This window comes from Halichoeres trimaculatus, unplaced genomic scaffold (genome assembly GCF_033239565.1).
Source record: "Halichoeres trimaculatus isolate MK-OKI-2021-1 unplaced genomic scaffold, fHalTri1.1 fHalTri1_scaffold_15, whole genome shotgun sequence".
NCBI lineage: Eukaryota > Metazoa > Chordata > Actinopteri > Labriformes > Labridae > Halichoeres > Halichoeres trimaculatus.
The window spans coordinates 18,821,347-18,847,367 of record NW_027437193.1 but is presented as its reverse complement, the minus strand read 5'-3'; the positions used below and the strand labels follow the sequence as shown (position 1 = coordinate 18,847,367).

At 41.4% G+C, this 26,021-nt stretch overlaps 1 protein-coding gene across 4 annotated transcripts in view; it reads left to right on the top strand.

Annotated features, from left to right (window-relative positions):
- cdh24b (cadherin 24, type 2b) overlaps positions 1 to 23,353 on the top strand; it is a 296,244-nt gene extending 272,891 nt beyond the window's left edge. For all 4 annotated transcript variants that reach the window (XM_074687942.1, XM_074687943.1, XM_074687940.1 and 1 more), the window contains 5 exons: positions 1,434 to 1,551; positions 8,978 to 9,298; positions 11,653 to 11,860; positions 13,187 to 13,676; positions 16,988 to 23,353. In XM_074687942.1, the coding sequence (XP_074544043.1) occupies positions 1,434 to 1,551; positions 8,978 to 9,298; positions 11,653 to 11,860; positions 13,187 to 13,676; positions 16,988 to 17,953 (2,103 nt within the window). In that variant the 3' untranslated portion in view covers positions 17,954 to 23,353. The remainder of the gene's footprint in view (positions 1 to 1,433; positions 1,552 to 8,977; positions 9,299 to 11,652; positions 11,861 to 13,186; positions 13,677 to 16,987) is intronic.
- Positions 23,354 to 26,021: the final 2,668 nt, after the last annotated feature.

Below are 26,021 nucleotides of genomic sequence, written 5' to 3'. Positions count from 1 at the left end.
TTAATGCGCTCCATGCAGGGTACAGGTTTGAGTGTCATTTTTAAACCATAGCTTGCTCTAATAAGGTACTTCCATAGAAGAAACATAACATATTCACTTTGCTGAGGATTAAAGTTGCCATTATAAGTGCTATGATAGACATAATACAATAACATGCTCATGTTCAGGGTCCGTGCTGTCAGTTGACATGAGTTAGATCTTTTTACTCAAACAGTGATGTTACCTTTGAAGAAACATGGCACACTTCAAAGCTGTCTCCTGTAAATGAGGAAGCTTGTTACATAAAGAAACGTCTGCTTGAGTGTGCAGTAGGAGCATATACATAACGAATGCTCCATTATTTGTTATCTGAGCGCTGTTGTTCAGTCGTCAAACTTCAGTCTCCTCTCACGCTGCCTCTCCCCACCACCATCCGTCTTGCTGTAGTTGTTATTCTCTGTTATTCTGCATCATGCTGCTGTTATTTGATGCTATCTCAATTATAGAAATCATCTCTGTGCTCCCCCAATCTATCCCTGGAAACCATCCTTTTGCTCCCTCCTCCATCTTCTGCATTTCATGCTGGCTCTGTCACCATAATTTGCCGTCTTGGCCCATCTGTTGTTGTTGCTGGTGTTTTCATCGCTCTGCTTGTGTCTTTTTGTTGTTTCGCCACTAAATCTGTGATTCTATGGCGCCTGTGTTAATTTGTTTCTGCCTGTGATGATCATGTCTGTGTTTGTGTGTGCAGTTGTGTGACTGAGAGGGTGACAGTTTGAGAAAGAGAAAATTATGATATCTTTGCATGTGATAGGGGTTTGTGTATGCATGTCTCTGTGTGACAAGTCATTAGCAGAGAGGCATTTGAAAAGGCACCAACGGCATCCGATAACATAATGCGTCTGTATGTTACGAATCTCCTCAAGGCCCAGACACACTGACTAACTCAGAGAGCATGTGACACCCTTCATCTCTGCATTCAGTCTCGTAACTGGCACTCGAAAGCAGCTCGGAGAGGAAGTCTCACATAATAACGAACCAAGTTTTTCATTAAAAAGAAATTACCCATCAGCAAAGGCAGCCAGAGATTTGTTTGTAGATTAATTCTGTTACCACTGCCTTGGTAGACTTGCGGAGATGCTATTACTGAATTGAAAACCACACTACACTATCTCTATGAAGGACGCTACAAGTCAGAGCCAGTTATTTTAATCAGTGTGAGCATCAGGCTCACTCTGCTCGGGTCTTTTTACTACTTGTTTAGCTTGTTTTGACATTGCCTAATGCTGTGCAACTAAAAGCTTTCTCTCCCTGTTAGTGTTTTTCCCATTACCTTCTCTTTTCCTCTTTTCTCTGCTCTCTGTGTCCCCTTCACACACACAAACACACACACGCACAAACATTGACATCCTTTCCTCCCCCAATCTCCTCTCCTCTCTATCTCTGTGTTTCAGGTGGTGCAGGTGTTGCGGGCGATTGATAGAGATGAGGGAGGGAATGACAGCACCGTGTATTTCAGCATCCCTCCGGAGTCCACTGCTGCTCTCAACTTCAGCGTCAGGGACAGCGGTGGTAGGCACTCAATCTTTCTGTCTGTATATATTTCTCTTAATTCCTTTTTTTCTTCCCCTGGTGTTTTCTTCTCACTTTTTAAGGCTCTTATCCCACATTTTCTTTCCGCTTTTCTCCTTCCATCTTTGTCTTTTCTCATACTTTCCTTTTCTTCCTCTCTTTACCTCCCCCTTCCTTTTTTCCTGTCTCTGCCTCTCTCTTCTACCATCCATCTCCCAACTCCGGTGGCCTCATTGTTTTGCTTTGTTATCCTCCTCTCTTTTAATCGTCCTTCTTGTTTGCCTTCCCATATCCACCACATCCATCTTCTCCCCCACACAACCGCCAAGACTTGCTGTTTTCAATGAAAAGCTTTGAAGGAATCTGAGCTGCTTCATTTAATTCACTTCAAATCAATTGGATTTAGTTACTTTGTATTTTTTCTCGTAAATTCTGGGACTGCATGGCTCTGCATGGCTCCAACACTACACAAAAACACCCACATACTGTACTGATTAAAGAGTAAACATACATAAAGAACAGTGCAAGCAAAAAGAAACATAAGCATTTACACATCAAGGGCATGCTGACTTATGAAAGCATTATCCTGCTGGTTATTTACAGTTCCAAGCATCAAGTCCAAGATTTCAAAGGTTATATCTGCTGAAATAATTTCACCTAACTTAAAACAAACCACATCTACAATAACTGACAAATACACACCATGCTAGAAGCACATTCACATGTGGTGCTCCCTGTTTTATTCATTAGTTTTATTGGTAAAATGTTAAAATCATTGGTCCCCCAAATCATTTTTGGCAAATAGGCCTCACCTGTGGAGGTTCCCTGTAAACATCACAAACAAACACAGCTCTGTTTGCACTCGCTCTTCCTTGCCAAAACATATTGTTTGCATCCTTGAGGCCTAACAAACACGCTGAATAAAACATAAAGCATTTGTTCTGCTGATGTTTTTTTGAATATTTTGAAGCTTGCACCATTTACTGTACAGCAAGTCCCTGATTACATCATCTCCTCATTTTCCCCCATGCAGTGAATTACAGCGACAGGCTGCCAATCAGGGGAATACAGGAAACTTTGTGGGCTCACATGCACCACACATTAGCTCCACTGCTGTCTGCAGCAGGCAGAAATACATATCAAAACATTGCATCAACAGTGGTCTAAACAAAATGGAGGAATGCCTGTAAGCTAGTTCAGGAGTGGACTCAAGCCGCACAGTAATACACATAATGGCATGTCTCATTCTCGACAAACAGCCACCAAACACTTCGCGCCCAATTTGGCATCGCATTACAGCTGCAAGATTTCCAAACCTTTGCTCACTAAATGCCTCTGCTGCTCAGGATTATACTGCATTTGTTCTTCAGCCCCACAAGCACCACAGAATCCACCTGCAGGCTCCAGCTCCAGGGTTTACATATAATCCCATCATTCCCCACATTTCAGCGTGTAAAGCACATCCTCAGGAGGCAGAGATGTCAAAGCCTAAAAACCAAAATCTGATTATGTTCAGTCCCACTGATAAAAATTTCAAACATTTACTGTCAACTAAACTTGTTAAAAATTTTGATTTAATTATCAAAGTCATGAACCTACAGATTTTTGTACAACAAATTTAATCAACATATATTTTCAAAATTATATGCACTTCTACCATTTCTTCTACTTTTAAACATTGATCTTTTAACTTCAGCACTGCAGAGCAACAACACATGTCACTGCAAAAATATCCCCTGAATTGGAGTTCTGGATTTACTGTTGTGTCTGTACCACTTGCAGTACATCCATACATCCATACATCCAGTGCATTGTGGTTGTGATAATTGGTTTCTGACAGTGACATAAGTCTTTGAGATTTAGAAATAAGTCTACAGCCCACAGAAAATGTAGCTATCTGCCAAGACCTGCTGTGCCAGCATAGCATAAATTAACATATGACGCAGCACGTTCAATTCTTGGGGTGACCCATAGACTGTATGGTATAGGGGTGTGGTCTCCAAGACATCACCCTACTGTTTCTGATACAGAGTTTTTAAACTTAGTTATAAAAAACACCCATTCATCCACATCACATGTTTACTTATGCTGTAAAAAATCACATTTTTTGAACCGAATCAAGAGAACGTTCTGCAAACTGCAGATTTTACTGCGTCTGCGAAGGCTTCATTTCAAGCGCCAAGAGGTTGCTGTATAGGCATACACAACAACTGGTCTCAAGTTTGGCTAAGCTTTACTAAAAATGATGGTAACACTAGGAGAGAGGAAGTGCATCCATGATGGCAACACAGAGATGCTGTGGCCTCCTTTTCATCAGAACACCACAGCCAAATGAACATCTCCTTACAAACATACCAAACACACAGAAGCATAAGCATAAATAGATGTGTAAAATGACTTTTAAATATATTTTGTTAGATATGAGTTTAGAGAGCATCCCACTCTTTTTTCCGTTGCTAGGCGCTACCCAAGTAGCTGCCTGTTGCAGCAGCTCTCTCGTCTTTGTCCGTTTCTTGTAATTTTTTTGTCTCTTTTCCGTAATCTTTGTATTTGGAGTGGATCATCACTTTGTATGGTTCATTGTCAGTCACGGACACCTAACTTTTTGTGGCTTCGGCGGTATTTTTGACTACTTTTCTCCTGTGTTTGTCTGGAGATCCTACATGTAACCATGGCTGCATTGTTTACATGCAAAATTAGCTGTTAGCAGCCTGTAGCATGTCAATGCTAACTAGTGTAGGGCTTGATGATTTCCCTCGAGCTGAGGAGGAGGAGGTGAGGATGACGTGCTGGTTCTCGGATGTGAGCTGGGAGGTGACGATGTGGACCTGTCCTTCCATCCATCGTTGTTGGGAACGTGGGATCTAGCTCCGGGGGATGGACGAGCTAGCTGTGCTAACCCAGCGGCATCGTGCTGTTCACGGACGTGGCTGACAGAGCTGACATCGGACGCTGGCGCCACATTGGAGGAGCTTCGCCTGCTGTGAGCAGACAAGATCCAGGAGAAAGAGACTGAACAGACTTCTGGGGAGGCTCAGTCCTGGACCCTGTGGAGGTGGAGACTGGCTGGGCTGGAGAGTGGTGGACGAGTGGTGGACGGGATGTCGTCATCTAATCTAATTTCTTATGGACTTTTTTGCCCTTTCTATACTCTTTCTTACTTTTGTTTTCTTAAATGCTGCGGTGACTCCTGAATTTCCTCTCGGGGATAAATAAAGTATTTTCTATTCTATTCTATTCTATTCTATTCTATTCTATTCTATTCTAGCCTGAATTCTGTGAGGAGTCCCTGTTGTGGAGAATCTCTTCACATTGGAAATGAAAAGTGGAGGAAAGTCTCTGAGCTGTGGTTAGATCTGTGATGCTATTTGTTTGCCACAGTTGAGTCAGATGCATTTCATATGTAAAATGCTCTATGTATGTTGGTAATGTGATGATTTGTAATTCCTTTTGATCTTTCCCAATAAGAGTAATTTTTAATGAAGCAAAAAGAAAAAAAAAATTTTCCCAGTTGACATTTTACTTTTGTAGTCTAAATGGCCCAAGACTTTTGGCAAGCTAAGCTTTTTTTAGAATTGTTCATTATTTTTTACTCTCTAAATATGGCATCAGAATCAATGAGACTTGCAGCCAGAATCAATTAATTTGAAGCAGTAGCCAACAGGGATGAGCGCAAAGCAGGAGACCTATCAGGGTTTGGCGCTTAAAACAATTGTCTCCCAAAGAGTTGAAGAATTCAACCAAGCAAAGTAACTCTATTCATGTTGAGATATTTGACCTAAGCTTATTATAAAACTTTGAGTTTATGTTTGAGCCAATTATGCCATTTTTGAAGATTTTCATTGTTACACACTGCAAAAAAACTGAAATCTTATCAAGTGTTTTAGTCTTTTTTTAAAGTAAAAATTGTCTTATTATAGGGTTAGGTCGATATGAGCCACTTTCAACTTATCAATCCAGAAAAAATGTCTTGTTTCAAGTTATCAGAGTACAAAAATGAGGTTTGAATTGCTTGTAACCAGTAAAAAAAATCTGCCAATGGAACAAGAAAAAATAGCTTGAAAATTTCCTTGAGACTAGAACAATGTCTTAATACAAGTAACTTTTCTCTTGTTCCATTGGCAGATTTTTTTACTGGTTACGAGCAATTCAGACCTAATTTTTGTCCTTAAATAACTTTAAACAAGACATTTTTCTGGATTGATCATGTGAATTTGGCTCATAATGAGTCTAAAAAGGAATTTTCTACAGAAAATAAGACAAAAACACTTGATAAGATTTCAGTTTTTGCAGTGCAGTAGCTCATTGCCCACTATGTACTTTAGCTCCGAAAACATTCTCAGGTTATCTGTAACTCCAGCCTCAGTTCAATCATTTCTGATATTTGCTCAATATCAGAAACAAAACCTGATCTAATGCCAGATTGGTTTAATATGTTAGAAAATATTTTTGATTTTTTTTCCTGTACAATCAGTAGTGAAACAGAACAAATGTAGAAAGCCTGTCAACAGGTTGTCAGAAAAAATAGTATTTAGTATTTTTCACTGGGTTGCTGTGTTCTTGAGGTTGTAGCGGTTATCTGTGCAGCTGCACACATCTCCTTCACTGTGATATAAGAAGGTTTATATTTAGTTTGAGAGGTTGCTCCTAAATCATTGGATTAGCAGCGGGGACACGCTGAAGGACCTCTCCTTCTGATCACATGCAGCAGAGCATGTGCCATTTGACACACGCTACCTACTCAAGGGTAAAGAGTGAGGGGAGGTTCAATCATCTGAAGCAATCTCATACACATAAAAAAGAGAATGTAAAACAGTCAGTGGAGTAGTGACACTCAGGAGGCTGAAAACACCTACTTGGGCTGCCAGCCCAGGTATTGTTGTTACATGGGATATACTGCAGTGAGGAAGATGAATCCAGCCCTGTTGAATGATATTTGCGCTCTCTGCTAATTGTCTCTGAACTTGGCACAAGCATGTGAAACATACCTGCTCTGGCTGGGTCGTGGCTCAGGATGAAATCTGGCTGACATGTGCGATCAAAGGCCTCTCTGATGTGCTGTCCAATTTGAGAACAGAGAAAGAACATGTTTTGCTCTAATGTGGATAGCTTGTTTGACAAAGGCATGCCACATTATTTGCTCTGTTAAAAAGGTAATGATTTGATCTGCGATTTAGATCCAAGCAAACTGTTAGGATAATTGAGTTATGTTTATACGAGTGGCTTTTATTTACTGGTTTAATGTTTTCAGCACTGTGTTTTTATGCACTCAATTATCCGTTGTTATTGTAGCTGTTTATTTAATTTAATTGAAATCAAAAACATCTCCCACACGAGCACTTAACGTGTCTTCTGCCTTATTGCAAGAGAAGCCAAACCAGAAGGGTCCTGTGCTGAATACTGTATTTCATGCAAGCCTCTTAACATTGAAAAAAGCATTTTAAAAATCAAAGACATGTTTGATTAGACATGACTCCTGTCTGCAAAGAGATTTCAGTGTGTGTAGCACTCAGCTTTGTTCTGCATGTGATGAATTGGCTCTGTCTTTCAGAACAGGTGTAAGCAAACAGGTGTTTGTGTATAAATCACAGATGGAATTAGTGGCGATAGATCGAAAAATGAAATCCAGTTTTTATTTAGAAATTCAGCTTTGTTGAAGGTCAATACGAAGCCATGATTCATAAAGCATGGCTGCAGTACTCTCCAGTGTAAATCAGAATTCTCAAATTAATACCACTGTTATTCAGCTTCAGGAAATGGAGCTTAGGTCCCACTAAAAGTTAAAAAAAAAGAGTCAAGGTAGGTGAGAGCTGTTAAATTAGGTATGAAATGGAAAGGTTATGAAACAGGCGTCTGTTTTGTTGTGTTTTTTTACTTATTGTTGTTAGTGTTGCCTTCCTCCATTTGATTTCAATGTTTTGGTTGCTGCAGCTCTTTTAAAATATGCTTTTCAGCACCCAGTGCCACCTAATGAAGATAACAGAGTGGACACTGTCCCGCTGGGAAGCAAGCTGTTCTCAAATGTCAAATTCACTTATGCTTTCACATAAATTATGAAAAATGAGGAGGGCTAGGAACTTAAGTCAAAAAATTTTGACAAAATGTATACCTGTTTTGAGAAGCAAGGACACGTTTCTCTTTGGTCCCACTTCATAAAAGCCAACAACTTACTGTAGTTGCCCTATTAATGGCCACTTCAAAACTGCAGGGAAGTCTCAGAAACCCTAGATGCTTATCAGCCATTTCTCCTCATGTCACAAGCAGCACTGGAAGCTTATATGCAGTTAGTTTGTCTTCATGTGTTCCATCACAACTGTAGAGGGACAACCTGATGGCTGTCAGGGAAAAAAAACTACACAATCTTATGACCAGTTAGCTAATACCATGGAAATGCTTACAATGACAGTTAATAGCAGCTGTCTGGCTAAAATTAAGTTTGGCAGGATTAATTATTGTTAAGTAAGTAACTTACAGCTTCACTGATGAAACATTAAACTTAATGGAAATGCTGAGATGGGCTCATCATTGTGGTGAGAAAAAGACTGTTTAATTTATGGACATAGTCTCCTGTTTGTTTTTGATACCGGATTTTAAAGTTTGTCGTCGTAGCAGGCCACATAGAGGTGCTGAACTCAACCTAGCTTTGTTTGAGTTATAATGAGGTAAAGGGGCGGGACTATTGCATTTTTGAATACAGGGTGCCCACCTGTCAATCGAGTGTGCAAGAAAATCTGAAGAATTTAATGACTTCCAAAATAACAAGTTATAAAAAACTTCACCCCCGTACAGTGTGTGCTCATAGAGAAATGAGGCACAAACTTTTATTTATTTTAAACCATGTTGTGTATACGTTTGCTATAAGAATTATCTTTTTTGGTTGGTGTTTATATGAAATGTTACACTCTGAAATGTTTGAGGTTATTTTCTTCCAGTTATTTGTTTGTTTGGTTGATGACCATCTAAGAAGTATTGAAAAAACTGAAGTTCAGAGCACTGACTTGCACTGGAACATATTCATTATCATTTCATGTTCCCCTACTAAGCATGACACAAGCAGAAAAGGCCACTATGTGAATATGGTCAAGTATCTTTTCTTCAGAGGGTATATACATTTTTTTTTAAATTCACAGTTACTCATTGACCAATCAGTTCAAACAATGGAAACTTAAGTTTAGTGGCCAGGGTGTATGGTCTAGTGGTTAGCCCTTAAGCGGGTTGTGTTGAATCCAAGCTGCAATCTCTTTCCTACATGTCACTTCCCACTCTCACCTTGTTTCCTTGTCCATCCACTGTCCTGTTTGCTTTGAATAAAAGCATGAACAGCAAGCAAAAATAACTTAAGTGCAGTGTAACATCTTGTCGTCATTCAGTACAACATGGGAGGACGACATGACATCATTCATCCTCTTTGTGTATCTTCCTTCAGGGCCCACAGCCAGCCTGGTCCTGCTGTCCCAGCTCCAGCCGCTGTCCCGCTCTGCGTCCTCTACCCTGACGCTCTACGTGCCTCTGATCCTGAGGGATGGGACATCAGGCCTCACCAGCAGCGGGACGGTCACTGTGTCCGTCTGTCCCTGCCTGAGAGGAGGGGCACGGGCTGGGGAGAAAGAGAAAGAGAAACAGGCTGAGGGCGACTGGGACTGGGAGAGAGAGGCAGTGTGTCTTCCCCAGCAGTCCACGCTGCCATCTCCTGGACTCAGTACGGCCGCCCTGCTGGCTATTCTGGCATGTGTTGCTACACTTCTGGGTAAATATCTTCTATCCGTATATTCAGTTTATATGGACATTTTAGTACAAGTCTGGGATCACCACCAGACCCTGGTAACAGTAAAATAAGTGGACACACAGTAGAAGTGAGTTCTTTAAGAGCCATTGCTATAAAGCTGCATCATTACTCAACAACGTTGCTAAGTTTTATTTATACAGTGAAGTTAAATCCTAAAGATTTACCGCCTTTAAAGGAATTTATTGTTGCTGGGCTTATAAAAAGAAGAATAAATAGTGTAAAGGGCTTTTTACCCTCCACTCCACCCTGAATGCTTAATCTGCATATGAAAATAATGGAGGCAGCAGCGTAAATATTTCTCTTAGTCACAGCTGCTCATGGAGGGTTTACTTTTCCTCACAATTCTGGTCCAGTTATCTCCTCTGGCAAGGTCAGCACTAATCAGAGCTAAAATAACAACGCTGAGTTATTATCCCAGCCCTTCAGTTTTTGATAGCGACATAATAAAATGTCACTGCCACCTTTGCTAAAACTCAAATGCTCAATTGGATAATGTCTAGGTGCTGAGGAGGCTCTGGCTGGTGGCCAGCATCATTGTCATTTCTATTCAGTCTGTTGGATAACTACTCATGCCTTGTTGATGGGAGCATTATCATTCTGAAAGAGCCCAGTTCAATCAAGACAGAAGCGCAACACGGCGTGAAGGTGATCATGCAAAGTGGCTTTGGAGGAGTTTAGAATTTACTTCACTAAGTGACAAGGGCATAAACGATACAAGGAAATACACACAACTTTAGAGCAATCACATTGATTCTGTGGCTCTAAAACAGCTCTGATGTTTGTTCCAGAGCTGCTTATTTTCCATGCCTATAAGAGGTTCATACTAATCCAGAACAGTATAACTTGGCGCTCCACAAAATGCTGAATGTTTCTACTCAAGCTTTGACAACAGCTCCATCAGGATCCCATCTGGTTGTTTGAGAGGGCTTGGCATACGAAAGGTGGATATTCAGATAACCAGTCTTCATGAGAGCCCTGTGGATTGAGACTCTGATGAAGACAGAAATACATGTTCATTCTGGCAGAAAGGCGACCCCCTGTACTGTTGCACAGATTAGGCTTCCCCCTCTTGTGTTAGCGATCATTAGATCAGTTTCATAGAAATCAAATGATGCAGTCTCCAATAATATTAAAGCTGTGGGTTTATTAACTGAAGCAGCTGTGAGCCGATGTTACATTTATAGAAAAAATCACACAAGCATGAAAACGTTATCAACAGCACCTGGGTAAAGCAAGTAAAGCAGGTTTGTTTTTCTCCATATTCTGAAAACATAACACCAACAAGTAAAACACTCAATATCTTACATTATCTGGAAACATTGAATGACCATTAACACAAAGAGGGAGTATTGTGCTTTTTATTGAGGCTTTATACTGTCCATCTGATACCCTGGTAGAAGCTTTACATGATTTACAATAAATAATAATCTGACAGATACAGGGATTTCTACAACATGAACACTTTATAATCTGGACACATTTAGCATGGACATCAAGCGTTTTGCCTCTTATATCGATGTTTAAAATGTGATGAAATGATTTTACCCCTCATTTGACATTTAGAAAAAAATGAAAAAAAAAATGGTTTCAGTCGACATATTAAAATTCTGGGTACAGTATAAACTTTGCATTGATCACTGATTCCTCAGTCTTGTTGTGGACCTGTTATGACTCTTTTTGTAGCAGAAGTATTCCAAAATGTATACATTTAAGTCAATTTGTGATGAGTTATCAATAACATCATTTGAAAATGGAGTCTGAAACTTTAAACTTGGTCAAAGCGAGAGCCTCTATTCAAGTTTTTATTTTCACATAATAAAGTTAAGTTACATAAAAACCAAGATGAAAATATGAATCACTCTGCTCTTGAGAATGCCAGAAAATATCCATCTGTCTGTGTGGATTTATCACAGGTAGCCCTTCGGACAAATGTCACAGAGCCACCATGGCTTGGTTTGTTGCCCACAGCCCTGGGTCAGATGTAGCTGTCTGCTCTGGGAATACGGGATAAGAGTCATGGAGTCATGGGAGAATAGAGCGTCCATTTGCCTGGCTGGAGCTCAATGTCAATTACACAGTGGAGGCATGCAGCCTGCTGATATGATATACCAGCCCTCTAACCCAAGGCCTCCTCTGTATTTGTTTTGTCTCACCTCTTTGTCTGCCTCAAATTTTCTCCCCTGCTCTCTCCTTCCTCTTCCTCCATCCCTTTATTTCCCCCGTGACTTTATCCTCTTTCCCATTGTTCATCATTCTTTTACCAATTTCTCTCCTCTCCCTCAATATCCTTTATTCCCTCTGCCTTCCTTTTGCAGCGGTGAGTGCCCTGTCATTGTCACTGCGCCGTCAGAAGCGTGATTCTCTGTCACCGCTGGAAGAGGACGACGTACGTGAGAATATCATAACCTATGACGATGAGGGCGGGGGCGAGGCCGACACCGCTGCCTTTGACATTGCTGCACTCCAGAGTGCTCCACACAGCTCTCGCACACGTGGCTACCGCACACTTGACAGCAGGAACATGTGAGTACATCCATGGAGCGTGTGCTTTGTTAATGTAGGTCAGAAGTTGTTTGCTTGCATCAAACCTCAAAGCTGACCCTCCAATCACATGCTGAGAGGAAGTAAGGAAGGAAACAGATTTACCTCTTCAGATTAAAAGCTTTTATCGCTTTCCAGAACCTTACTTATCCGATCAAGCTGTAACTCCCGGGTCACAATCAGTCAGTGATCAAACTGCTGAGACAGGACGCTATCAGGCTCTGCAGTCATGTAAGATGACTTTGTTGTGCTCATTTTGTTAAAGCACGTTTCTGCTCTGCTACATCAGAGTTGTTTGTACCCACTTTGATGTTTCTGTGAAACATTGTTTTCGCCTTTGGACCAATAATTAAACAAGATGAATTAACTGTAGCCATACGGGGAGGCCATAAACAAGTACAAAGGCTGACTGTAGTTTATCGAAAATTGCTTTCCGCAATTTATGGAGGTGGACAGAAAAACACTAGAAACCTTCTAAATCTAATGCAATGCTCTGCAATATCCCTGCAACAGAAAAAACACCTTTCTGAACTTTTTAATGTTTTATTTTTTCTTAACACTGTTTCACAGACAGTGCTAGTTAACATATTCAGTCACTTTGAAGCTGTAGTCTGTGGTTCTGTTGAGGACCAGTCACCAAATGAAAGCTTGCGTTACTGTTTTCTGGTCACAGGGAGAAGCTGCAGCTCAGTAATGACCTCTGAGGCTAGGAATCTCTCTTATGTGTGGGAAAAATACTCTAATGATGGCTTCAGAATTAGCTTTGATTTTGCTAATGTGCTGACGTAACCGCAATATATCTGCATACAAATGGGTGAAAGTCAACAGAAGCAGAGAACTGTGTGGAATAGATCTGCCCTACAGATTGGCCCTTGGTCACCAATATCCGATTCCAGGATCCCTACCTGGATCCAACATTTTATAAATGTCCGTAATCAGAGATCCATATAGCTATAGATACATTGTAGGTATGACTACAGCCCCATACTCACTAGAGTTCCCCCCACCTTCGGACTATATACAGTGACAACCCAAAGACAAGGAAATCTTGGTCTGGATATCATGGTTGTTTATCTGTAGCATCTAGCCTGACTGGAAATTGGCCACAAAGCCACCTCCAGGATTGCAGTGTAGTCCACTGAAGGGTCTTCAATTGGTCTCCAGAGACAACAACTTCAGGTGGCAGTGTGGTTCAGACACTGGAGACCTCTACTTCCTGGAATGTTCTCATATTTGTTGATAGATAAATATCTCTGAATAACTCCAATTCTAGAGGCCCAGTGGTGATTTTAGTCTCATGTTTTCCAGACGTTACACCCAGCGTAACCAAGAAAAAGCTCGGACCTACAGCTGGGCTCAGAATCCAGGTGTGGACCACAACTATTCCGGACCAGGAGGACCTCTTTATGGCCGCCTCTGTTACAGCAGCCACACCTTACCAGTCCTCCGACGCACACCGGGCGGAACATTTGAACCAGGTCTGGCAGAGATTGGATACCGCTTTCCTGCTGGCCAGCCAGACCACTCTCTGGTCATTCAGAACCAGGGGGCCATGGTGGGGCCCATGGAGTCGGGGGCAGTGTACATAGCTCCAACAGACCTCAGCACGGGCAGTAGAACAGGGAGTCGTGCTGGAAGCCGTGATGGGACTGCACCCCAAAGTGGGGTGAGCACGTCAGATGGGGGAACGCCAAGGACCAGTGACAGCCAGGAGAGAGGAGGGGGGACGGGAACAGCAAGCAACTGTACAGAGGAGAGCAATGGGGACAAAGGGAACCACAACCAAGACGTGGACTGGGTAAGGATTTCACAAAAACTTGATTGATGTGGTCAAAGTTAAGCTGATCTTAATTTGTTCCCAAATATTTTATCCTTCGTTATGATTTCCCAATGATGCTGTGTCACTGAAGAGGAAAGAACTGTGGATAAAAGCCTTTGATCTCACAGGTCAGGCTGACTGGAAGTATCTTTTTAAAGTAATTGTGCATTCAGTCAAAAAACTGACAGGGGCAATCTGCACCAAATAAACCTGATGTATAAAAACATAAGGACCCTGGGTCCCAGGTGATTTATATCCTTAGTATGGAGCTTCCTATTCAGTGTTTTTTTTTTTTTTAAATGAAAAAATGATCAAAGATTAAAAAGATAGATAAGAATGAAAAATAAGAGCAGATTTTACAGTGGCTGGTGGTTCCTGACTCTGGTGACTTAACAGTTTTTTTTTAATGAAAAGAACTCATTACATTACAAGATTACGCCTATTAAGTCATAACATGTTACATGATTACACTACTTAAAAATCAAGACATCAAAACCAAACTGAACATGAGAGGAAGAGAGAAAACAAACAAACTCACAGCTGCTATGTCTGCTTCTAATATTCATCATTCTAATACATTTATCATTAATTAAGGCTGAAATCACTGAAACTTAAAACTGCTGCATAGAAAAATATCTCTGTTAAATTCTTCATTTAAGAGTTTTTATAATTTATAAATTTTCACATTTATTTTACCTTATGATCTGGATGACTTAGTCATTAGAACATGTATAGATGATTACAACAAGAAACTAGTATCAATATTGTTGACATTTAAGGTAATGACTTTAAGCAGTTTTGAGGAATGTTCCATAATACTGAAGGCAGAGACAGCCCCCATTGTATGGATGAGAAAAGGTGATTATTTTAACAAACAAATAATAGAAACAATGCAACACAGTTTAATGTTTCCAAATATGATGGATGGATAAAATATGGGGGGATAAAAGATGGATGGATGATATAAGATGAATGAATTATACTTCTCCACAGAAGCAAAGTGCAGTAATTACACAAACGGAAAAACTGAGAAAAATGCTGTTACAGATTTTGGTTGGGCCAGACAAATGAGTTGTTGGTAGATCAGTCAGAATGTGAGAATAGAAGGGGAAACACTGTAAAAGTAAGCAGGTGTTGTGTCTCATTCCTTGTACAAAATGTCCCATTGGATTTGAGCTATTCCACATTCACCTGCCAAGTCATGTTTTAAGACTGACAAATATATAACCTGATTTTCTTTTAATGAGTAAAACCTAATTAAATTTCCTGAATAAAAACATTAACACATCAAAACTAAATTCATATTTCAAGAAACATGACAGTAGATTTTTCCTACTGGCAGATGTTTTTGGTTGGGTCTTATTTTGCGCTGGTTTTATTGTTTTAACTAGGTGTTCTTCAGGCAGATTTAGATAATATTTAATCTAACAGAATACTTTTCTAAACTACTACGTTTTAAACATTGGCTTGGTTTTAATTTTTGCTGCGCTTTATGTTTCAGTGTGCAATAAATTACTTCCTGTGTTTTGGCTTCGAACACTGAAAAAGGAGTGTACCTCTGTTCAAAGCCTAACCACAGTAACATCACTCACTGCACTTTCTCACTGTGTTACATCATTGCAGCTTAGCGTTTTGTAAACAGCTAGAGCACAGTGACAACACTTCCTGCTGTTTACCCTGTTTTTGTTTGGATTTAGGAGTTATGGCAAATTTGATACCATTTTTTTTCTAAAACAGTATAAAAACACTTAGCTTTGGGGCTGTTTACACAACAACAGTTTTAGGGTGAAACCCAAAAGTATTGTTGCATTTTGGCCTCACGTTTACACGGAAATGGCGTTTTAGCTGATTTAAAACGCAAACTTTTGAAAATGGCCTCCGGAGTGGAATTTTTCCAAAATGCTGCCGACACCGTCCCATGACAATGTTTCATCAAAAAACGCTAAAACACAGTGAAAAAATGTGCGTCAACACAGAAACGCTGAGGGACTGAAAACGCTGTAGTAAGCATGCCAGACCTGTAGTTTGCCCTATACCTGTCTTGTCCAGAAGCAGCTTTTGGTAGATCTTCACTGAAGTAGAGTTGATCCGATCATCTGATGTATCGGCGAATGCTAAGTGCAAAAGTGGAGAAACAGATGCACATTTTGTTAAAAGACAGTCAGTATATTCAGAAGATTGAGCTTTGGAGGCCATTTTTGAAATTTTGCTTTCTAGGTCAGCTAAAACACTGTTTCTGTGTAAATGCACAAACCACAACAACTTTTCGCGTTTCACCCTGAAACCATTATCGCGTAAACAGCCCCTTTGTTTTGGCCAAATGGGTCGTTACTGCACTTTGCCTTTGTAGGGCGGTATAGGATGAATGAATAGATTTGTAGTCGGTTGGTTGGCTTGTTGGATGGATGGGAGAAAGATGGTGGGCTATGGATAGAGAAAAAAGATTAGGAAAGGATGGATAAAGGATTGATGATTGATAGGTTGTGGATGGGCAGAAGGATGGATGATGGACATTAAGATGAAAGGATGGTAGATGGACAGAGCTCGGTGTTTCTGAAAGCACGCATGTAAAGAAGTTGCTTTTGAATAACAAGTTAAAATTGAATCACTGATGTGATAAATGATAGATGCTTTCATAGAGGAAAGCATTAAAGATGAATGAATGACTCAGTTATTCAATTAAAAAGGCAAACAAGTAAGAAAGAAAGTAATTAGGCAAATATAAAATAATTATCCAGTGTGCTTAAACCTTCCACACTACGTTACTGCAGAGACTGCAGAAGTGAAGGATTTTATTCTGGTAGCAGAAACGTGTGGGAGAAAAGATGATTCGGAGATATCAGCACATTTATATCCTGCTGTTCATTATCTTTTCTGTGTTTTGTTTTATTTATTAGGCCATTGCAAGACTCTCTAGCCCTTCCTTTATTTAATTTTCAAATATTTTATCTCCCGGTCCCTCTCTCTCCATCTCCCTCTCACAGTGCAGTGTTAGCTCATTTTAGTGTTCAGTATCTACGGCTTCTTCCAGCTCTGCTTTTCTTCAGCTCTGCTCTGCTCAACGCCTGTCTCTTCTCTTCTCAATCACTTTTTATCACCACAATCCCTTGCTTTTTTACATTCGGGCACTATTTCATCACACCTCCCCCATCTTTCTGCTTTTATTATGCTTCTCATTAAATTATGCCTCATCCCATTTTGTGTGACTGAAACCAAACCTAACCTAACAGTACCACACCCTGCCCCAGCCCCAAACTGAAACCACTCCTGCTCACCTACGTCCCCTCCAGGTGCAGTCAGAGACCTTAACCAGGGAGAACAACCTCGTCATGACCAGGTCTGGCTCCCTGATGGGCCCGGCGGGTCAGAACGGCGGAGGTTGGGTGTGTGACTCAGCAACCCTCCCCTTGGCAGGACGCAGGGCCTCACGCAGCGGCTCATCTCCGAAACGTACAAGCTCTGGTCAGGCTGAGCCTGACTCTGGTGGAGGAGGTGGAGGTGGAAATGGAAATGGAGGCACCTCCACAGATGGACAACCTGCCAGTGGACGAAACTACGCCACTGTCCAGCAGGGGGAGGTGTCTGGACAGAGAGACTACCCCGGCAGCTTGGGGAGAGGAGGACTAGAAATGGGGAGCAACTTTGTTGTGGCAAGACCAGAAAGGGAGGGTGGAGGGGTATCATCCGTCTACCCAGAAGCAGCTGGCTTTATTGGGGACTGGCGTGATCGAATGGGCCTGGGGGGCTATGTTTTGGGCAGGAGAGATATCAGCCCCCAGTTGTTCCCCTTCCCGGGGCAGCCTCGGGGGCCGTATGGAGGAGTGATGGGCTTTGGGGCAGGCTGGGTCCCAGGAATGGAGGCTGGGAGAGGCACACAAGGTCCCGGTGGTCCCTCCTTGGCACTGAGGGTGGGCGAGTTCCTCCGTCTGCGTCTCGCCCAGGTCACTTTTGACCCATCACAGCCGCCGTACGACTCTGTGCAGGTTTACGGCCTGGAGGGCACAGGGTCCCGGGCTGGATCCCTCAGCTCTCTGGAGAGTGAAGGAGAGAAGGATACAGAGAAGGAGGAATGGGGGGCAGGGCTGGAAGAGTGGGGTCCCCAGTTCCAGAAGTTAGCCCACCTTTTCAAAGAAAGAGAGAAGGAGAGAGAAGAGAAGGAGAGTGTGGAAGAGGGAGTCAGAAAGGAAAAGAAAGAGCCAGAGAAAAAAGATAAGAAAGAGGGAGGAGAGAAGGCTTCAGACGAGGCAAAAGACTGAGGGAGGATAAAAATGAAACAAATAGGGGCAAGAAGGGGTAAGGAAGGAAGGCGGAGGGAATGGGAGGATGATGAAAAGGCAACCAGAGCTCGAATAATGTGAAGAGAAGTTAAAGGAGAGAAAGATGAAGAGGCAAAGTAATAAAAAGAGACAGAGAAAAATGAGCCCGGGGAGGGTGGAGAAGGCGAGGGCAGGGGAGGGAGTGATTGATGTAATTTAAAGCAATAAGTGTTGAAACGCTGATATGGTTGAGCACAGATACTGAGACAATGCAGAGGCTGCTTCTGCTCGGGGCAGCAACAATTTGTTAAACGCTTTGGACAAAGAAAAACAACCCAAACATCCAAGACTCGATTTAATTCAGCTCTCACGTATGGAATGAGAAACAGCAGGAAACACGGAGAAGGACGTTTTCCAGCATGTGCGTTAGCTCTGCTGCTCTCTGCGTGTCTGCATGTGTGTTTGTGTGTGAGAGGGAGATCGATGTGCGAGAGCAGTGCATACACTCACACGCTGGTGTGAGTGCATATTTAACAAAGAGGGAAAATGGAGAAATAATGACTACGAGAGACAACTTGAGGACAAGTCTGGTGACTGATGATGCATAAAGTGCAACATTAGTTTTCACCACAATGTGCAAAAGTAAACATTTAACAAGGAAGTTTTGGAAAGTAGGATAACACACAAGGGATTTAATATATATTTGAATATAAAATAACAGGCAGGCGGTGGATGTAAAGAGAAAAAACGCTGGGGAAGTGAGACGATTGTACAGAAACTGTTACTTTTTATTCCATCTGCAGTGGCGGAAAAGTGAATTATTCAGCTCACTACTTCATTCCAAATGAAAATGATGAATCATTTAAATCCTGCAAAAGATTCTCCCTCCTCTCAGCCCACAAGGAAAACAGACATGTTGAAAAATTTAAGTCATTTTGGGGTGTGATCCCTCTCTCATCCCCCAGCTTTTTGTAGTTGAGTGTTGTTATGTTTACAAAGATACGCACACAAACACACACACAGACACAAAAAGGACTGATGAACACCATAAGGCTTTGATTGTACTACAGTGAATTATAAAAGCAACACCATCCACGAGTACTCCATCTACTCTATGGAGCCATGACGACTCTATAATTGATCATTTAAATGTTTTTATGGAAGAAGTCTCCTATTTTTTATCCCCCTGTAGCCTCACTAGACACATCTTGAAAATAAAGTATGCATGATTTTTGAAAGCAACAAAAAGCTAAAAAACAACGGCAATCAGTTCCACTTTGAACACTCATACTGCCCAAATGAAAACCTCCATAGATCTGCAATGAAATTATAGGGGAACAAACCACAGAGACTTTCACGACAGGCTTTTTGTTCTTGTTAAAGGTCAGGATGCAAATGAGCTGGAGTTTTCAGCTGGAATGCACTTTTATACCGTGTGATGTTCAATAATAGATAATGAATCATGTCAAAGATTACAGTTGTTTTATAAGATGTCAAAGAAAAGATACAATGTTTGACTGTATGTAAAAGCATTTCAAATGTAAATAACACTAGATATTATTGCTAAAAGAGAGTATATAAAAGAAAAATTAGTAAAAATAAAAAACAATTACAAAAAAAAAAGAAGTTACATGTCCAAAAGGAGCACTGTTGGGATTATCTGTATGTACTGTAGATTAGAAATGGATTAACTGAGCTGGACTACACAGCCTCCCGGGCTGCAAACAACACCATGTATTCAACATCTGTGTATTAATGAGCAGGTTGGGGCTTGCTTTGTGGTTGCTCTTGTCTGAGATGGACAAGCCAAGGATTCAATTATACATGTGGCCTCTGGCAGATGGTTGTTGTGCACAATATTAGTTACAGAGAGCCTCAGAACTAGCTCGCTCCAGCGAGGAACCAATTTGATGAAAATCCAACGGAGTGAGGAGAAATTCCCCTCTTAGGCATACAACAGAAATTCATTGTTTTCCCTAAATCTTGATTATTATTCAGAAAAGAAGAAAACTACACCAAAATGGAATTTGTAATGAGTCTCAAGGAAAGCTTTGTGATTAGTGTAGCACTGCCTGGGAGTTATGAAAGTTTTGTAGATAGATACTGAGCTCTACAGATGTAACTGACTGAAGATACTAGAGAGAGATTTTTAATGGGTGTTAGGAAATGGCCGTACATGCTGATCCAATAAGCCTATAAATATTTCTCTACTTCACCCTGCATTTCTGAATATTTGAAGTCAGATATTCTCTAATTGGTGATGAAATTTAATGAAGTCCAGAGGGGAGTTTGTCCTCATGTCCTCATAAATGTGGATGTCCTTGGTGTGCCATCGCAGAAATGTCTCCGTTTATCACCGGTTCACTGTAAAGCCACCCACATAAGTCAAGCTGCCAGCTTTGCTAGTGTCCGCCAGTTTGGTCCACCATAATCTTGTTGTCGAGGTCTGCTACTGTCAGCACTTACTTAACCAGTCAGGACGTCACAAAGAAACCCACATCCACCTCTGTACCCTTTACCTGAGCCACAGACATGCTCATACAGTGCCACTGTGCAGACTGGATGGTGTCAGGACCAATGTACAAAAACTGCACAACGAGTGGGGAAGAGTGAGGGGGGTGCAGAACCTCAGGGGCAACGAGACTGAGTATTTTTTTACCTTGTCATCTCAAAGCTACCGATACCTTTTATCAGCTGTGGAACATCTGTTATCTGAAGGGACAAATCAGACGAGCTACACAGTATGGACTAGATAGACACCTTATGAATACATTTGTTTTAATGACTTACAGTCATTTTATAGTTGTTTTATATAGATAGCTCTTTCTACTAGTCTTTATATAATTTTAAACTTCAAGTAGGTTAGTCTGGAATTGTAGAGCTTGCTCCGAGGACGCCTAATGGGGCAAGTTACCCAAAATTCAAAAACAGATATAATGTTTTCTTGTATTTGAAACACGGGTATAAAGCAGCACTGCTGGATGTTCATACCAAACATGTACATAGTTTTTAACTGGTACATTGTCTTAAGTTGTCAATGCTTGAATCTGTCTGTAAACTGATCAAAACTATCCATTCTAAAACTTACATCATTAACTTAGATTATCACAAGACTGAGATAATGAGGTTATCTCATAAGGATCTCCTCAATGGTTCTTGACATGTTGGGAGGAGGGTAAATCATGCTAAAGCTATTAGCGGGAAAGTATAAAGCCAAAAAAGGGACAAAAAAGGGACAAAACCCCTTTCTTGTAAGGAGAACAAGGCTCAAGCTATCTGAACAAATGAGAAAAGGAAAAAAATCGAAGCAAGTTCAAAGTCAAAATATTGTAATACTAAAACTCATAAAAACTCACAGATAACTACTTCAACTTCCTTATTTGGGACTTAATGTCTGTGAATGCAGACAAGGTTCCAGTGCAATGAGAAGATGTAGCAAACATTTTGATCTCAATGTTCATTTCATGTTTGACTCATATCTTTTGGATAAAACAAAGAGAAAGGTGTTCATGCATCTTTAGTGAGCATAAATTTAATGTGTTCTTTTTTGAGCTAGTTACTATGTTTACCTCTCCATTAGCTGTCTTTTCTCCTGGTAAATATGAAACTACATGAAGATTTTAATACATTTGTTTTAAGTCAGTGAAGTCCCCAAGTATATTCTACTTGCTGTGCTAATTATAACATGCTTATGGTTTAAAATTGATGCCTTATTTATTTCAACCGCTACCCTTTGCTGTCCCTTACAGTAAAAAGTCAAGCTGCTGTGACAGAAAACAATACCACAGCTTTGAAATGGTAGATTTCACTTTAAAAAGGACTCCCAAACGGCTGAGGAGACGAGTCCAAAGTAATCTGCACTTGGTATCAACAAGGACCTTGTGTTGAAGTGCAGCTTCCACGTGATGATTTTATGTAACAGTAAGGTTATAAAGTAAACCTTATTGCATTCATGTGATTCTGAAATTAAAACAGATGAGATCTGCTTTTATATTGTTAATACAGACTAAATGGACTATGGACTGTTTTTTAAAAGCCCAGTGATGGCATCTCAGATACGATTGGAATATGACTTGATGCAATTAGCTTTGTGCACTGTTTGAGTCAGGAAATTGAGGTTTGAAAGAATTTGTTTAACAGCCTGAGTTTAATTAAAACATATAGTTTTGATTTTGTTCTTCCCAACTTTTCTCACCAGTGCCCCAAATCTGATTGTACACATGATAAATTCAGGGCTGAACACAACTACAGACAGTGTATCTGTGCTCTTTTTAACTTTTCCAAACACTGTTGCCATTTTTCCTCTGTCTCCAGCAGTACGCCTGCTCGGTAAAATGTCTGATAGAACCGATAGAAAGGATGATCCTAACTACAATTACAGGCCCTGACATGAAATAAACTCGGGTTATCTCCTACACTTCATTTATCGCAATGAAATGTCAAACCCTTTACCTTGGAGGAAGTGAATTAAGGCCATGAATGATAATTGCCCTGCTACACCTTGAGAGGCTGCCAAGGAACCTGGACCTGTTCTGTTATGGGAGTAAGTGTTGTTGTAAAGAGCACTAATGTGTTGCTTTGCCAATTCATCATTCAGGCAGCGTTTTCTCAGCATTCTCACAGAATGTGCCAACTTCCTGAGTCTATTTGTCTCTCCACACACAAAAAACATCCACATTTTCATGACAGTGCTGCCAATTCTACAGCATCCATTACTAAAGTAATTATCCCTGGTACGCCAATAAGTGACCTTCATGCCTTCTAATTACATGCTTTATTCCAGCGTCTTGATTGGCTCCAGGTGTCTCATCTTTACTGATTGGTTCAAATCAAAGTTCTGCTGTGGCTGATTGGTCAAAATAAAAGCGATGATTCTCTTGATTTGTCCTATATCAGAGTTCTGGAGAGCTGCGCTGACTAAACCACTTGACGGAGCTGATTATCGCGCCTCCTGAGCTCTGCAAATTGGTTCAATCAAAAGTGTGATGAGTTGAATCAGTTGTTTTCAATAGAATCAAAAGTGTGTGGTCTCGGCTGCACTCCTCGGCTCTTTTTTGGGGTCATTACGCTACTTTAGATGCACCAAACCACAGTGATAGGTAAAGGGGTCCTGTCAAGGCTTTAGACAAGATTTCTGTCCAAAACAAACCTGATCTCCTGAGGACGGAGAAGATAAGAGCATGTATTGGAACATGTAAGAGGAGAAGGATAAAGGTTGTAGGTTAAGGTCATACTCTCTGGACCCCAAACAGGTAGACCCCGTTGGTTCTGCACCCCCCAAGAGACTTCATTGCTCCTGCACGATGTTGATACAATTCCACAATTGCGTGCTGAACAAAGTGTATTTATTTCTGTTGTACTTTTCTTTTTGTAAATTTGAATAAAAAAGGAACTATTTCAAAAGCGATGACTCAGACCTGATCTCTGCTTCTTTCTAGTCTCCTGAAATTCTGGGTAATCAGACTTCTGCTTCTTGCGTGTGTCTCTGTTTGAATATGTGTGTGTGTGAATGAGTATGTGTGTAGATGAGAGAGAAAGACACACACACAGAGGGATACAGCGATTGAAAGATGTTTCATGCAGGGCATACAAATATGCGCGCACCTTGTGAGCATGTGTCTTGTTGTGAGTTGGCAGCGGTGCCTCGTCAAATTGGCCCCTTGAAATTTCCAAAGCACAGCCAGAGTGTGTGTGTGTACATGCATGCGTAGATAACTGTGTGTGTGTGTGTGTGTGTGTGTGTGTGTGTGTGTGTGTGTGTGTGTGCATGTGTGTGTATGTGTTTGCTGGATGAAGGAACACCTTGTCTGGTCTGATCCAGCCCGATGGGGAATGTGAGGTCAGTAATAGAGGACAGACGGAGAGTTCTGCAGAGCAATCTCACTTCCAGACGGAGGGGGAGACTTCTCTGTTTGTTCCCCACAAAAAAAGAAAAAAAAAAAGGGGAGGAAAGGACATTTTGAACTCCAGAGCAGCAGCAAACAGAGCAGACCTGACAGCTCTGGCCAAACAATACAAGGCCCCTTCGACAGCCCTCTCAGCTCTCCTGTATTCTGCCGGCTTAGCCCAGCCTGATGATGGATCGGGGAGATGTTAGCCATTTCTGTGTGACTGAATAGCTGGTTAAAAAGATTTATTACAATAATCAAATATGAAGGAGGGGATTATTTCTACATGATGGTTTAGAGAATGATCGTGTTAGCCGGGTCTCTGCTTGATTACAATGATAATACCCGCCTCAAGTCAGGAGAGGGAGAGTGAAACGGAGACGGGGAGAGATGGGATAGAGGGAAGCGTATTAGCGGTTAATATGCGAGTCTGTTGCGTTACATAAAACTGTATTTGTGATTAGAGTTGGAGCTGATTCTACACAGTGCTGAGGAAAGATTCCTCTCCATCTCGTGTCTGCTCTCTCCTTTAATTATGCGATTCATGGAGCTGACTCTCTTCAGCTTCATCCGTGGAAACAGCTTTGAGTTTAACCCCTTGCCCTCCTCCACCAGCTGATAAAACACATCAATTTTCACCCGATAAAACATTCGCATTGATCCAACTCCTACATGTGCGTTAATCCATCCACCTCGAGCGTCAACACCGCAATGCAGCATCCTAGTTGAGAATGAGGTGCTGTCATGGCGGTGTCAATAATTGCAGCATGCATAATTGATCACAGTATTATGGCAGAGCTGCAGATAAAATGGGCTCCTGTTTAAGCAGTACACCTGGGAGTGACTAACTAAGCAGCGGACCAGGGAGCTACACACACACTGATGAAGGTGCTGGAGGATTGCATCACAAGGCAGTGTGTGTGTGTGTGTGTGTGTGTGTGTGTGTGTGTGTGTGTGTGTGTGTGTGTGTGTGTGTGTGTGTGTGTGTGTGTGTGTGTGTGTGTGTGTTCGAGTCCAAGAACATGGAGATTCCTCATTCTGTTTGAACCTCCCTGACACACACAATCCCTCTGGCTATTCAGCGCAGCGTGAGTGCCTTGCTTTGTGTGTGTGTGTGTGTGTGTGTGTGTGTGTGTGTGTGTGTGTGTGTGTGTGTGTGTGTGCATGGTGTGTATTTGTGCCCATGCATCTTTGCATTTAAAGTGTGAGCAGGCTTTAAAGGCAGCTTCCAAAGTGTAAGGGAATGAGGTGAATTACAAGTGCAGAGGAACTCAGTGGCAGGCTGCTTTCAATCGCAGGACATCTGAAACAGCAGCTTGGACTGCAGCCAAAATATGATGCTGTAAGCTCCCCCTCCAGTGGTTTCTTTGACAGGGTCTAACTTTCTATACAGCAGCTTACTTATAACTTGGTAGTTTGGTGGTTGAGTCACCAAAACTCGAGGCAAAGTTGAGTCTTTGAGTCAAGTCTGAAAAGAATCTGATCCGAGTCCTTTTGGCTATGTTCACACTGCAGGACTTTAAGCCCAAATCTGATTTTTCATTTTGTTGTTCACATTAGATTTTTAAATGTGGCCTGTCTGTAGACTGCGATGTGAACTACTCACACTCCTGAAGTGACCCAGAAGCTCAGCGGAACATAATTGGCGCCACTCACCGAACCACCCAACTTACCCTGTTTATGCAATCCAATATGACCCCGTGTTTGTTTTCTTAAGTATACCCACGTTTTTTTTCTCTTTTACTGCTGCATGTATGATCTCCACCTATGTCTCTCCCAGCTCTCCACACTGAGAAACACAAATGTTTACGTTAGTTTCGCTTTTTCTCTGTTCGATCCCCTCTCCACTCCTCCCATCTGCAGCTCCGCTTTCTTCCATGTTTGCATTCACTGAGTGTGACCTCTGCTCCAGAATGACTTCAAAGTCACCTGGCTGTTCCGAGCGCTGCTGCGTTCAAAAAACCTTTTGAAGTGGCATGAATCAGATTCAAACATGTCAGATTCAGTGTGACTTGGGCTGTTCAGACTGTCAAAAAAAAAAAAGCCGATATGAGTCACATTTGAGCAAAAAAAAAAATCAGGTTTAGATTACTTTTACCTGCAGTGTGAACAGAGCCATGGACTGATATAATGTTTTTAATTGACACTACTGACTAAGTGTAACCTGACATACCAGACTG